At 32.3% G+C, this 13,405-nt stretch overlaps 1 protein-coding gene across 1 annotated transcript; it reads right to left on the reverse strand.

Moving 5' to 3' along the window:
• Positions 1-1,627: 1,627 nt before the first annotated feature.
• Positions 1,628-12,285, reverse strand: LOC107638452 (nucleotide/nucleic acid binding protein). Its single transcript, XM_088483049.1, has 16 exons — positions 11,933-12,285; positions 10,673-10,849; positions 10,452-10,559; positions 10,116-10,230; positions 9,284-10,011; positions 8,769-8,900; positions 7,457-7,543; positions 7,257-7,371; positions 5,984-6,307; positions 4,591-4,655; positions 4,127-4,298; positions 3,233-3,337; positions 3,049-3,150; positions 2,772-2,945; positions 2,131-2,262; positions 1,628-2,021 (listed from the first exon to the last, which is right to left on the reverse strand). Coding segments are annotated over exons 2-16 (2,535 nt in total). The 5' UTR covers positions 10,675-10,849; positions 11,933-12,285; the 3' UTR covers positions 1,628-1,847.
• Positions 12,286-13,405: the final 1,120 nt, after the last annotated feature.

Raw genomic sequence — 13,405 nt, forward strand, 5'->3', positions numbered from 1 at the left:
GAAAATTGAAAAACTATTTGATAATAATAATAATAATAATAATAATAATAATAATAATAATAATAATAATAATAATGAGAAACATTAAGGAGCCAATGAATAATAGCTCAAATGGTATAGATTCTCCATACTCAATTAAGAGATTGCGAGTTCGAGTTTCCTAAAAAAAAAAAAATCCTAACGGTCACCCAAGTCATATTGGCCAAGCAACACCCTAATTTAAATTTAAAATTTAAATATCACAAAGTCACAAACATACTAATGTGAGTATTAAATAGGAGCACATAAGCATACTAACAAAGGAGAATCCAACTCAACTCTAATCCATAATCTTTTCTTTCACAAAAACCTATGGGTGAGAATATAAATTTTTTGTAGGCAACTATTGTAGATAACAAAATACATGAGCAACTCTATTTCATTTCACGCTATACATTAACGGAATGACATATGTCCACCGTTTGCTATTTAAAAAACTTAATTAGTACTTTTTTTTTCAAAAGCTAATTGGTCAAAAATTAAAATTCTCAAAGATTTATTTATCATTGTATTATAATTTTTTTTACAACAATTTAATACTGATAACTTTTGTAATATATTTGTATGTTTTTAATAAAAAAAATTGTATGAATAATTAAAATATACATTTTTTATTTTCGTCAAAAAAGTGTTTCATAAAAAAAACTTAAGAATTGAAATACATGTTTTGTTTATTATTTTTTTATTTCTATTAATATATGTTTTTTGGACTAAAATAAAAAATATATTTTGTAATTAATCATATAATTCTTTTATTAAATAACATAATCATACATTACAAAATTTATCAAAATATTAAATTATTGAAAAATATATTACATGATTTAAACTAAACTTCAAAATATTTATAAAAGTATTTTTATTTAAACAAAACGTAAAAAAGTAAAAAGAGAAATTAATGCATTTAAAAGATATTAAAAATTTTTAATTTATAAAAAAATGTGAAAAAAACTAGTCGGACTAATTTTATCCACTTACAATGATTAAATGGCAAATGACGCGTAAACAAATAATGTAACACGTGGCACATGCTAACAAGTAGACAAATAGTATTGTTACACGTGACATAATTATCTACACCAATATACCATGTGTCGCCGCTCGATCTATTATCATATTATTACACACGGTCAAATTATATTGCGAAAAAATTCACTAACGATCTACACTATCAAATCACATTAGCACGCTATTAATAAAAAATGGATCAGGAAATTTATTGCAGTTTTGCCGTTATAAGAGATTTAATTAGTAAAATTTACAATTTTGGTGTACGAAGGAATCTCATACACCATTTTGGAACTTTAATCACCAAACCACATACAAAACCACGAGATAAATCACCTATACTTGGTCTTCTATAATGAGAGCTGAATGAATAATGCAAGTACCTAAGCCATTTTTCCATTATGCATTTGTAGCTTCCTTTCTTCTGGGGGTACCTTTTTTGCTTTTGGGTATTACAAGAGTAATGTTACTCAGGGAACCATGTGTATGAACCACACTGAATCCAAGCCTTTAGTAACAACTCATTATACACTGCCGTTCTTTCTTGTTTATGGTCCGGAGACATTTACTTTCCAAACATGCCAACAAAATACCAGTTAAGGCTTGCTCAAAATGGCTACTGTCGGGTGACAAAATTTAGCTTACAAATATAAGAATCATGTTGACCAAAAATAAATAAACAATGAAGATAAAGGACATCATGACATGGCGGGTCATGTTACATGTATAACACTAAAATCTACAAAATTGTCATCCCTGGATTTTGGGATATATGCACATGTTTGATATTTAATGACATACTAATCAGCAATCCTTTGAAACTTCATCTTTCCTTCATCTAAGACGGCCATTTGTTTCCTTTTCTTAGATAACTTAGTGGCATTTTGAAATCCACTTTGTTCATCACTGAATTGAACAGCTGTTCGAGCACGTAGTTCTTCCAAACTCTCACCTTCTTTTGCTCGCTCTATTACCTGAAAGTAAAATGGCAATTAGCTCTCAAATATTTGATGTTTAACAGCCGACTTTCTAGTCTCTGTTCCCTTTTTCTTTCCCGCAAATCCATAATTTAGTTTCACTTACTAGATGCCTTCCATAAAGATGGGTGCTTGAAAGTGCCTTAAGTGCATTCTGTGCTTCTTGCTGAGTAACAAACTCCACAAAAGCAAATCCTCTATGATTTCCGAACTTCATTGGCAACCTTAACCTTTTAACCTGCACAGTTATCATTCATCAAACAGCAGGTAAAGCAAAACACATCTTATTTACAGAAATGAACCAACATTGTACAGAAGCAGATGGAAACCGCCCAAAAAAAGAGGTATATCAGTTAGAATATGCATAAATAATCAGAACTATATGACTTCAGAATTCAGATTTAACAAAAACAAGTTAAAATGTTACTAATGAATTAGCCCAAGAATTTGATCACTCAACAAATACTCAAAACTAATTGACGGATTATCTTGTTTTTATAGATGGTCCATGGAATAGCAGGCCCATTACTTCAAGATGTAACAGGTCAAGATTTCATCATTCATACAGATCCCACATGTAAGAAGTAATTTAAATCATTTGGATTTTTCCATGAGGCAAATGTTCAAATCACGTGAATCACTGTGCTGCTTCTGTTAAATAGAAGCATCAAACAAAAATTTGGAGCACAAAAGAGTATTTACCAGCATATGGCACCAACTACCAAGTATAATTTTTATAGTAATTACCTGTCCAAATGGACTGAACAACTGTCTCAAATCCTTCTCTGTTGCCTCAAAAGCAACATTTTTAACAAGCAATTTTGTTGAACTCTTGTCCTTCTCAACTGTCTTTTGTAATTGGCCACCATTCTTGGCATGACAAGGTTGTAAAATAAGAGCATGCCCATCCAATACTGTCCCCTAAAAACAATAAATTAAAATAAATAAATTAAAATTAAAACAAGAACTAGAATCAAGATCTCAAAATGCATATAACATGCATAATTTATACAGTAATGTATACCTGTAAATCCTTGCAGATATTTGTAGCAGTCTCCAGAGAGTCAAACTCGATAAATCCAAAACCCATAGAAACATTTTTCCCATTTTTCAAATGCTTCTTCACCTATTGGTTAATGACAGAACAAAAGTTTGAAAGAGCTAACATAACTAGGAATAAAGCAGCACTTAAACCCATAACTGGTTACCTTAACACTCAAAATTTTTCCCTCTTTCATGTGTTCATTGAAATGTTTCTTCAAACTCTCATTTGTTGTTTTGAAATTGAGATTCTTGACAAACAAGGACCGACCCTGCAACATTGTAGATTAATCAACAATAGATGAACAGGCATTATTAAACGATCTTAATCATTCTAAAGAATATTCTCTGCAGTGCATCATCATGTAAAAGACAGCACCAGAACAATTTCAAGAGGCTGCGCCACTTTCATCTTAGAGAACTTAGAGGCCTCAGGACTCAAACTAGCTAAAAATCTATAGTAACATTCACTTTCTGCTTTCTATAGTTTCTGACTCAAAGCATGCTAGCATTTTCCAAGAGGATTTATCTTCAGACACAATTTAATATCGGGTTGACTTCTTAGTGTTTTAGTGCTGCAGATGGTCTTTCCCAAAACTATTTATCAGGTACTATCTACTTGTGGAGATCAGTATGACTTGTCTCAATTTTATAGTACCAAAATAGTTTCATTTTGTTCTTGTGAGGAAACCCTGTCCTCACTCAACATATTCTCTCTTTCGAATGTGTGCATTTCTTTAATGTTGTATTAAACTGAAAAAAAAATACTAGAATATATCTCACGTTTTACTGCATGCTCATCTTTCAAAGTTGATAACCAATATCAACACTAGGTAGAAGTACTTCACTTCATCAAGTAATGAACCCACACAAAAAAAGAAATTAATTCATAAACATAAGATATTATCCCCCATATCCACAACTTAGGCTGCTAAATGTCTGAGCTTATATATTTATGCTTTTGACCTTATTTCCCTTTTCCTTTTACTATGTTCTACGTTGCAAATTTTTTTTCCCGAAAGACAAAAGGGAATCGAGGGGAATAATTTCAAAGGTCAAACCTCCACTCTGTCTGGATCAATATCCTCATCTGATATTCTTTGCACATGTTGCTCCAACATTACCCGCTTGGCATCATTTTCCCCAACTGCTGTATTCAGTTCATTATTTCTAGATGTTGTACTTTGGCTAAGAATGTCGAATGGAGCCCACTCCAAGTATAATGGAGCATCCCTGCATTGAATCGAATATGAAATTAGATAATTATCCTTCAATGAATCCAAATACTAGCATGAGAATGTGGAGGTAACATATATCGATGGAAGAGGGGAAACACTCCTTGAACCAAGATTATTCATAATATAAAAAAATGGGAAGACCAATCAAGATGCATATCCTAGAGAAGTGGAAACAGATTCATTCATTGCTGGAGAATAGCCTATAGATTTATTTTCAATTCATAGCAATAAAATCAAATATATTCTGGTGACTGGGAGTTACAGCCAATAGAAAAATAAAATCTTACTTGTAACGCTTGTAAGCTAAACCTCTAAAAGCAGATCGAGCTTCTGCTGCTTCAAGGAAAACAACCTGAAATACCATTCTAAAATTAGTTATAAAATGGCCAGCCATAGACATCACCTTTTTTTCCCGATAACTAGCCATAGACATCACTGAATCATGAGACTAAAGGTAAGAAACAATACTGCAATGAAAAAATTCAGAAAGAAAAAGGTTACATTAAGAATCCCTTTGGCATGCTGTATAAAGCCTATAGGATAATGTTATGGGGAAAAAAAGAAAAAAAAAAAACAATGACATGAGAAGAATTAAAATAGTAGATCACGATGCAAAATTAGGTTTGACTAGCTTATAATGTATATGGTCTCTCAATCTCTTTTTTCAACTAATCTATATTTTACTTGAAAAAAAAAATAATTGTTTTCAAAATTCAGAATATTAAATGAATATTATTTAATTTAATAATAAAATAATCCTATACAACAATAACTAAACCTTTCCTTGCTGGGGGTCATAACATGAATAAAAGCCATATATTCTATCTTTATTATAAATCATACTTATACTTAAACCATTAATGTCTAAACTTTTTTCTTTTTTTTTTTAGTTTTATCTATAACTTTTCTAGGTCTCGCAAAATTGCACTCTCACTATGCCTTAAGCTATTCGACTAGCTTCTATCTGATCCACTTGGTTTACATAGATGAAAGGTCTCCTCTACCTACCTAAGGTGAGATTGTACCATCTTTGTACAATAAGCACAACCCCAACATTCTCCATAATCACTTATTCCTAATCCTATATTTTCTAATTTCCCCAAACATCCAGTATTGTAATCCTCGTCTGTATAACATATTAACATTTAACTTTATTGTTGACTTTTTTATCACCCAAGATTTAGTCGCATGTAATATTACCAATCTATGTTTATTAATTTCATTTATAATAAAATATTTAAAATAGCTATAGTTAAAAATTATAAATAATTGAAAAGATAATTATATTTAAATAAAATGTAGAAAACACGAAATTTTGGATTAATAGGGCCGTGTTTGGATATTTTAGATGTAGAAAACAAGTCATTTTGCTTTCCAAACACAGCCTTATTAATAGAAAACATGTCACCTCTCACTTTCTATCTTTACAAAGATTCTCTCTTTAAAGGATTAAAAAAGATTCTTTGAATTTTCGTTTGGATATTTTAAGCCTTTTTTTTCTTTTTCTCTTTTTATTTTTCCAATTAATATAGTTAATTCCCTGAATGAACAAAAATGGAAATCAATTTACCAAAAAAAAAAAGAATGAAATAATTCAATAACAATAAGATAGATTACGCTATCAAACACCCAAAATGATATTGCAGACGTACAACTTAAAATTTGAGGAGAAGAAAGTACCAGAGCCAGTGTCTTCGTTGGAGGGAGAATTATTTTATCCAAACTACCAAATTTCCCAAACATCTTTGCAAGTTCATTTTCCGTCGAACCATATGGCAGGTTCTTCGCTAAAAGTACATGATTGCTTCTTTTTAAGCCATCAACTTTTCCGTTGGCAAGTGCCTCCAAAGACTCCACATTCACTCCAGCATTTGCAAAAGCCTTTTTTGTATCTGAAATCACTTGAGTTTCTCCCAGAGCAATACGTACAGCAAGATCATCAGCTTCTCGGTCTAATAAATCACTTTTACTGACACCATATTTCAAAGCAATGTTTTCCACGACCTATCAACATTTAAAATCAACACATCATAATTATTATTTGCAGAGACATGCAACAACTGACCATAAACCATAACTCAGATTTGCACAAAGCAAAACAACACAGTGATGTAAATCCAACAAAAAGAAAATAGAATACTCCCTGTACCCACCAAGGCAAAACTGAAAAAGGTATAAGGGAGGCATGATCACAATTTATATCTATTACATTAATAAAACATATAAGTTAGGGGTGAATGAGGAAAAAGTTTGCAGTATCTCCATATACCAATACCCCTAAAATAAGATGATAGATAACCCTTACTAATATATATATATATATATAATAAATTTAGAAAGAAGAGAGAGAATAAGCAAATAGAAGTATGATAATGAATTTTCATAGCATGGTACAACAGGTGATGAAAAGTATTTTAAAATAAAATCAGCACATACATCTAATCTATATTCCTGTCGAATAGCACCACCATTGAAATAACATCTAGCTTAACATCACAGAAGGACACTAAAAAAAGAATCTTCAAACTAAAGAGGAAGAGATTCAATTCTTATTGACAGCATCTGTCCCTAACGGTCTAACCAACACAAACTAATTGCTAAGACTGCGCATTTACCATAATGTTTATGCCTCTTTCTGAAATCCTATAAAAATAGCCAGCGGACACTGTTCCAAAGAAGGAAAAAGCCAAGGCATAACAAAGAGTCAAAGACCCAAAACTTGTTCCATGAGGCAGTCATAACTAAACATGGAGGGCGCGAACTTTTGTTTCTGAACTAGAGCAATGTACAAATGAAAATGAATATAATAGTGGCACATAAACTGAAACAAGAACAAGTTATTTTTGTTTATTTCTTAAACAAAATGATAATGATATCAATCATTTAGGATTTCAATGGATACACCACAAAGGCTGATTATGGTTTGCAATTTATTTTGTTTCAGCTGACATACAGTATCAGGGCGCATGAACAGACTATTCCATGCTCTGGTATCTCCACTGGCTTCAGCAGCTTTCTTCTCTTCTTCTCTCTTTTGTTTCAGAGTTTTCACATTTTGGTCCTTGGACCTACAAGATATTGAAGCATAGGCTGTCAAATATTGTGAACATCATAAAAATACTGTTCGCAATGTAATACTTTTGTAGTGCATACTCTTTATTGTCTGAAGATCTCTGTATGGCTGGCATAACATGCAACAATCTTCCTTGAAATATAGAATTATCCAACTCTTCTAGTGCCCTGATGATAAACAATGATCATACAGCTAGGTAAATTATCAGCAAAGCAATGTCAAGAACACATAACAGCTGATGGTGACCAATACAAAATTCGGAAACAGACAAACAGTATTGGTATTAGATGAGACATGACTCAATAACAATGAAGCAAACAACAAAATGAGAGTGTGAAAAGTAGAGTGAGCTCACATACAACTGAATGCAGAGGATCATCTCCTCATGCAAACAGCTGTGTGCCAGCTGACATCACTGTAAGAGAATTTCCACCCTAGCTCAGATTGCATTCCTGCCCTTTGTATTACTTGCTCCGCCCCATTCCTATACTATGTGTATAGTCACATTTTCACCACTTCTCTTTCTGTCTGGAGTTATCACCATTCTCTCATTTCTGAACCTATTAAAAGGTAGCAGCCCTTTGAATATTGATACCCATTGGCATGGGGATTTACTATTTCCATCCTGCTTTTTATTACGTAAAACCCCTTATTCATATTCCAAGTGTTTCATAGATATTTTAAAACTTTTTGACCGTTAAAACCTGACACAGTATTTTCTGAATTTCCACATCGAACCCTGACAACATCTGGATTTAGAGCATTGAACTATTAAATGTCCTATATTTTTTGTTGAAGAAGTTTAATTTGAAACAAGCAGGAACAAATTACTCATTTCCTCAACAAACATGTGAAATAAAATAAAGATATGCAGCCTATTTGAATATCATCTTAGACATGATATGAATTAGTATCACAGAAAAAATAGAAGAGGAAATTATGTAGACTCTTATAGAATATAGAAGACAGTTGCTTCTTAGTATAACAGTCGAGCAAACACTAGAAATAGAGAAATGCAGAAGGGCTGAGAAGAATCCTTCAAGGAGTCAATATTTTTCTCAGGCAAAACACATGAAACGGCAGCATATATGTTTGCTTAGTAATTGGAATATTACAAACTGCGAGGGCAGACCTAATATTCAACAAAAGCACCAAAGCACCAACTCGAACGAAAAGATGGGCAAAAGATAATGCCACACTAAAAAAACGCAGAAGTTCTTTTTAAAATGAATGGAGTTAGTTTAATGCTTTGACAGGTGTAACATCCAACAACTTCAACTGGCCAATCATGAACTAAGAATCGGACATGCATCATCCACAAAAGAGCTGGCAACTAGACATAGATAAGTCATAAGTATATGAAAGGAGAACTTTTATCAAGCTAATTGCTACCTGGCTGCAAATTCGGGAAATGAATAAAGAATATATGCTATTCCTTTGGATCGTTTTGTACTTTTATCAACTACTAGATGAACTTGTGAAACACTACCAATCTTGCTGAAATGCTCTTCCAGTTCCTCCTCACTGTCACAGAACAATACAATGATTAATATGTTTAACTCCTACAGACTGACAATAAAAGTAATTGTACACTCTCGTCCAACAGGAAAACAAGAATGTACAATTTAAATTCAAATACATGAAACTATAAATGTACAAATTTAACTTCAAATCCATGCAACTATCTATGATGAATGACATTCAATACTGTATAACTGCTTTACCTAACCAAATGCAGAAGAATTAAATGCTTATAGTAAGTTCAAATGAAACAACAAATGCACCAATTAATGTTTGGTAATTCATCTCAAGAAGATAGTTGTTAAAACAATGTCAAGGGGTGAAGTTGGTGAAAACAACACCACACATGCATCTTAAGTGTTTCAAGGAAAAACAGATATCCGTACGTGGTGGTATATGGCAAATTCCTGACAAATAGTCGGCATGACTCATAAACTTCTTTCTTATCTTCTGAATTCAATGATTGGCCGCCTAACACATCTGAATTCACCTGAGACTTTTGCTGGGCACTATCCTCTCCACTAGCATCCGGTTGACCCTTTAGGTCTAACTCTTTGGCACCATATGTTTGGGTTACTTTTGAAGATTTCTTATCAACATTTTCTTCACCTTCACTAGGATTAGTATCATTCTCTTTGTCATTATCATCAGTAGATACTGAATCATTGTCACTGTCATCACTTTCAGAATCAGACCAATCTTTTGTCACTCTACTCTTGAAATAATCCATGTCAGAAATGACTTCATGTTCAGTTTCACATGACTTGTCAGCTTCAAGATTATTGAGCTGATCTGATGATGAACCACTGTGATCTGAATCGGCAGGGATTGCAATTGATGTGTCTTTGCTTCCCTTCTTTGATACGTTTTGCTTCTCATCAACAGTAGATACAATTGATGTATCATTTGCCCACAGTTTTGAGTTGGCACGAGGCTGCATTACTTGAAGAAACTCTTGAAGCTGCTGATCATCAATGTCCTCAGAGCTATGTCCTTGTCCTTGCCCGTTTGATCCAACATGTTCGTTGACATCTGAGGTCACTTTACTCTCTTTACTAGCTGAATGCCGACTCCATGGACGAGGAAGATCTGCATCACCACGTTTTCGAGCTACCTGCTTGGATTGACGAGCATACAGGAAAAATCACAATGCCTATTTTTCAGTTTCAACAATAAAAACATCTATGATATAAAATAATATTAGGATAAGTGTATAACCTCGCAAGTAACTCTACATGTATCAAGGTATGATCTATTGAAATATTGAATAGCTTCTTGAGCTTCGTGTTCTGAACGAAATCCAACAAAAGCAAATTGGCGACTCTTACCATCTCTGAGTTAATAACAACCAAAGAAACACACAACAAACGGTTATAGTTTTTAAATTACAATGTACTTGAAGAGTGGTGCACGGAGATAGAATAGGGACATACTCTCTCTACTGTATCCAAATATGTTTCAAAAGTACCAAAATCCAAAAGTGAAAGATATTTTGTAACAGAGAGAGAGAGCCTCTATGTAATTATTATTTGAGGAATGTCTAGTAAAGTGTACTTTGTACGCATAAGCTTGACATCGGTGATTTCTCCTTTCTCAGAAAAGAATTCTCTTAATCGATCCTCTGTAACATACTTTGGAATATTCTTCACACATATCCTAGACCTGCACAAAACAATAGACAAAAGTCATTTCACTTTTTTATTGGTTATGAACTTATGATTGTGTATTTATTTTTAAGATAAATGAAATGATGAATGCCCAAAGTTTGCACTTACATTTCTTGATATCGCTATGGGTAATGGACAGTTGAACGAAGTTAACAAATTGACAATGGTGCAATTAATCGGTCGGGGATAGAGGTTGCTGGCAAGGGATCTTCGCTGGAAAAGTGCTACTAGAGTTGCCAAAGCCTGGAACAGATGGAGCTTGAGAGAGGAGAGTTGTGCATGTGTCTGGGAAAGTAGTAGGGTGTTAGGGTTCCCATATAGACTTGTAGTGAATAAACTTAAATTCCTAAAGTGTCCCTTAAAAAGATGAAAAAATATAAATTTCCCCTCAATGGGATGTGTTTGGAAAGAATCTATCTTCCATTTTCTATTTTCTCATATTATTATATATTATACACATATATACATAGTTATCAAAACCGAACCGGTATCTAACCCGACCATACTACTGGGTCACCGGGTCACTGGTTCGCCCGGTTGACCTAGTCATAATTAAATAAAAATGTAAAATTTTAAAAATCAAAAGTTAAAATGCATGTCTTCACAAACATTAATTACAATCAAGTATCAATTCTTAGACATAACTAATGATGCAAAAGGGATAATAAACTAGTCCCTAGTACAAAATTCTTTCTCAATTTAAATGAACACGAGAGAGCAAAAGACAACACAATCGGTAAATCAAATCCAAGGGGTGAATTCAAATCTATTCAGCTATGATAATTTTCAATACTGCCTATGTAAGAATACATCAATCAATACTAAAAATCAAATCTATTCTTATGACAACAAATTCATCAAATGAATAATTTTCTAACAACAAATTCAACTATGATAATTTTCAAAACATGGGAACAACAATTTAACTGAACAATTTTATTCTGAGTTGTAGAGAGCATGAACCTCATTTGTTGTAGAAGAATCTAGTTACAACATAGTAATCAAATCTATTCTTACAGCAACAAATTCATCAAATGGATAATTTTTAACAACAAAATCAACTATGATAATTTTCAGCAACAAAAAATTTAGCTCAAAAGATGATTTACAGCAACAAAAAAATTTAGCTAAGTGATTATTTCAGCAAGACAGCAACAAATTTAAGGTTCAACAAACTCAAGGTTCAGTGATGATAATCAGTAACAAATTCAACTCGGTGATGATTTTCAGCAACAACAAAAATAGTTCAATGATATTTTCAGCAACAAATTCAACGTTCAGCAACAAATTCAAGGTGCAGTGATGAATTACAACAACAAAATTTTGAAAAAGGAAGAACAGGGGAATTTGTTGGAAGTTGGAACTCACCAAATCGGGGACCAGCTGCTGGTTGCGCGAAGGAAGCTGACGGCGACGCTCGAAGCAAGAAGATGACAACGATGACCAGCCCCGAGACCTGCTGCTTATGCCGCCGGCGACGACGAGCGCAGGGAAGGCGTGCGACTGAGTGCGAGACGGTGACGAGACAGAGACCAACAACGAGCTTGAGTGCGAGACCCGAGACAGTGAGAGAGACCGTAGACAGTGAGAGAGCGACCGTTAGAGAGATAAGAGACTTGAGCTTGTGTGACAGAGTGACGAGACTGAGTGGTGAGGGCTTCAGGCTGATCACTGAGCACTAGCAGATTAGGGTTTTGGGCTGCTTTCAATCACTTGAAACCGACGTCGTTTTGGAATTTTTAAACAAAAAATTTAGCCGGTTTTGGGTTATGTAAACCGGCGTGGTCACCCTTTTTGATGAACTTCGGGTCAGGTTGAACTGGTTTTTTCGGATCTGATGCTTAGACAGTTCATGGCTCGCCCAACCAGGTTTCCAGTCGAACTGGCCGAGTCAATTCGAATCTGATATATAAATAATTTTCGTTCATTCTTTTATAAAGGGTTAAAACTATAACTAATTTAATAAAAAAGATAAATAAAAACAAATAAAAAATTCAACTAATCCATATTCTTAATCTGTCAAGGCATCGATATTCAATAATCAATAATAAATTAATCAAAAATCAAGATATTAGAAAGAATAAAAAATTAAAAGAAGAAATATGTCATTAATATTCATTTCATTAGAAATATTTTAAAGGATAAAAACCGAATAGATCAGTGAATCGATTAATAATTGGTTCAATAATTCAACTGTAGTTAAATCATTGTCAAATCGATTTAATTAAACATAAAATAAAATTATTAAAATAATAATTTAATATTTAAATTTAAAAATTTATATAACAATAAAATTCAAAATCTCATTATTTCACGTAATAATTTATCTATATTTTATCGTTAACTATTCACAAATTTAAATTCAATGACTAATTATAAAATGAACAAATTTGATGCACAATCGGTCTAAAGAATAAAAATAAAAATAATCCAAGAAAATAATATAAATAATCTTTAAGTAATAAATGTAGATATTTGTCTTTTTTAAAAATATATTTAATATTGTAAAAACGTTATTATCTTATATTCTTAATAGTCTCTGTATTTTTTTTTTATCTCATGTGGTTTATGCTTTTGGATTATTCTATCAATAAAATATATTTTTATTTTATCCAAAATAAAAAAATAATAACATAAATTACAAATAGTATTTATAAATCTTCGTATTGATTTTTTTACATGTAACAATGTAATGATTTTTAATCATGCTTTATTTATTTTAAATTCATTAATTTAATATATTTTATATATTAAATAACTGATAAATTTTATTTTTATTTTAAATAACTTATTATTTAAAAATGTTTAAGTTGTTGATATCAAACTAATAAATAATAATAA

The sequence above is a fragment of the Arachis ipaensis genome, chromosome B4 (assembly GCF_059453495.1).
Source record: "Arachis ipaensis isolate K30076 ecotype BB chromosome B4, ASM5945349v1, whole genome shotgun sequence".
Lineage (NCBI taxonomy): Eukaryota > Viridiplantae > Streptophyta > Magnoliopsida > Fabales > Fabaceae > Arachis > Arachis ipaensis.

What these genes read in the sequence shown, in the direction of transcription:
- LOC107638452 (XM_088483049.1), bottom strand. An exon ending in TTAGCTTACAAGCGTTACAA is followed by an intron (nt 4,299 to 4,590) that starts GTAAGATTTTAT and finishes GATTCAATGCAG; the next exon opens with GGATGCTCCATTATACTTGG. An exon ending in ATCTTTATGGAAGGCATCTA is followed by an intron (nt 2,022 to 2,130) that starts GTAAGTGAAACT and finishes TTTTACTTTCAG; the next exon opens with GTAATAGAGCGAGCAAAAGA.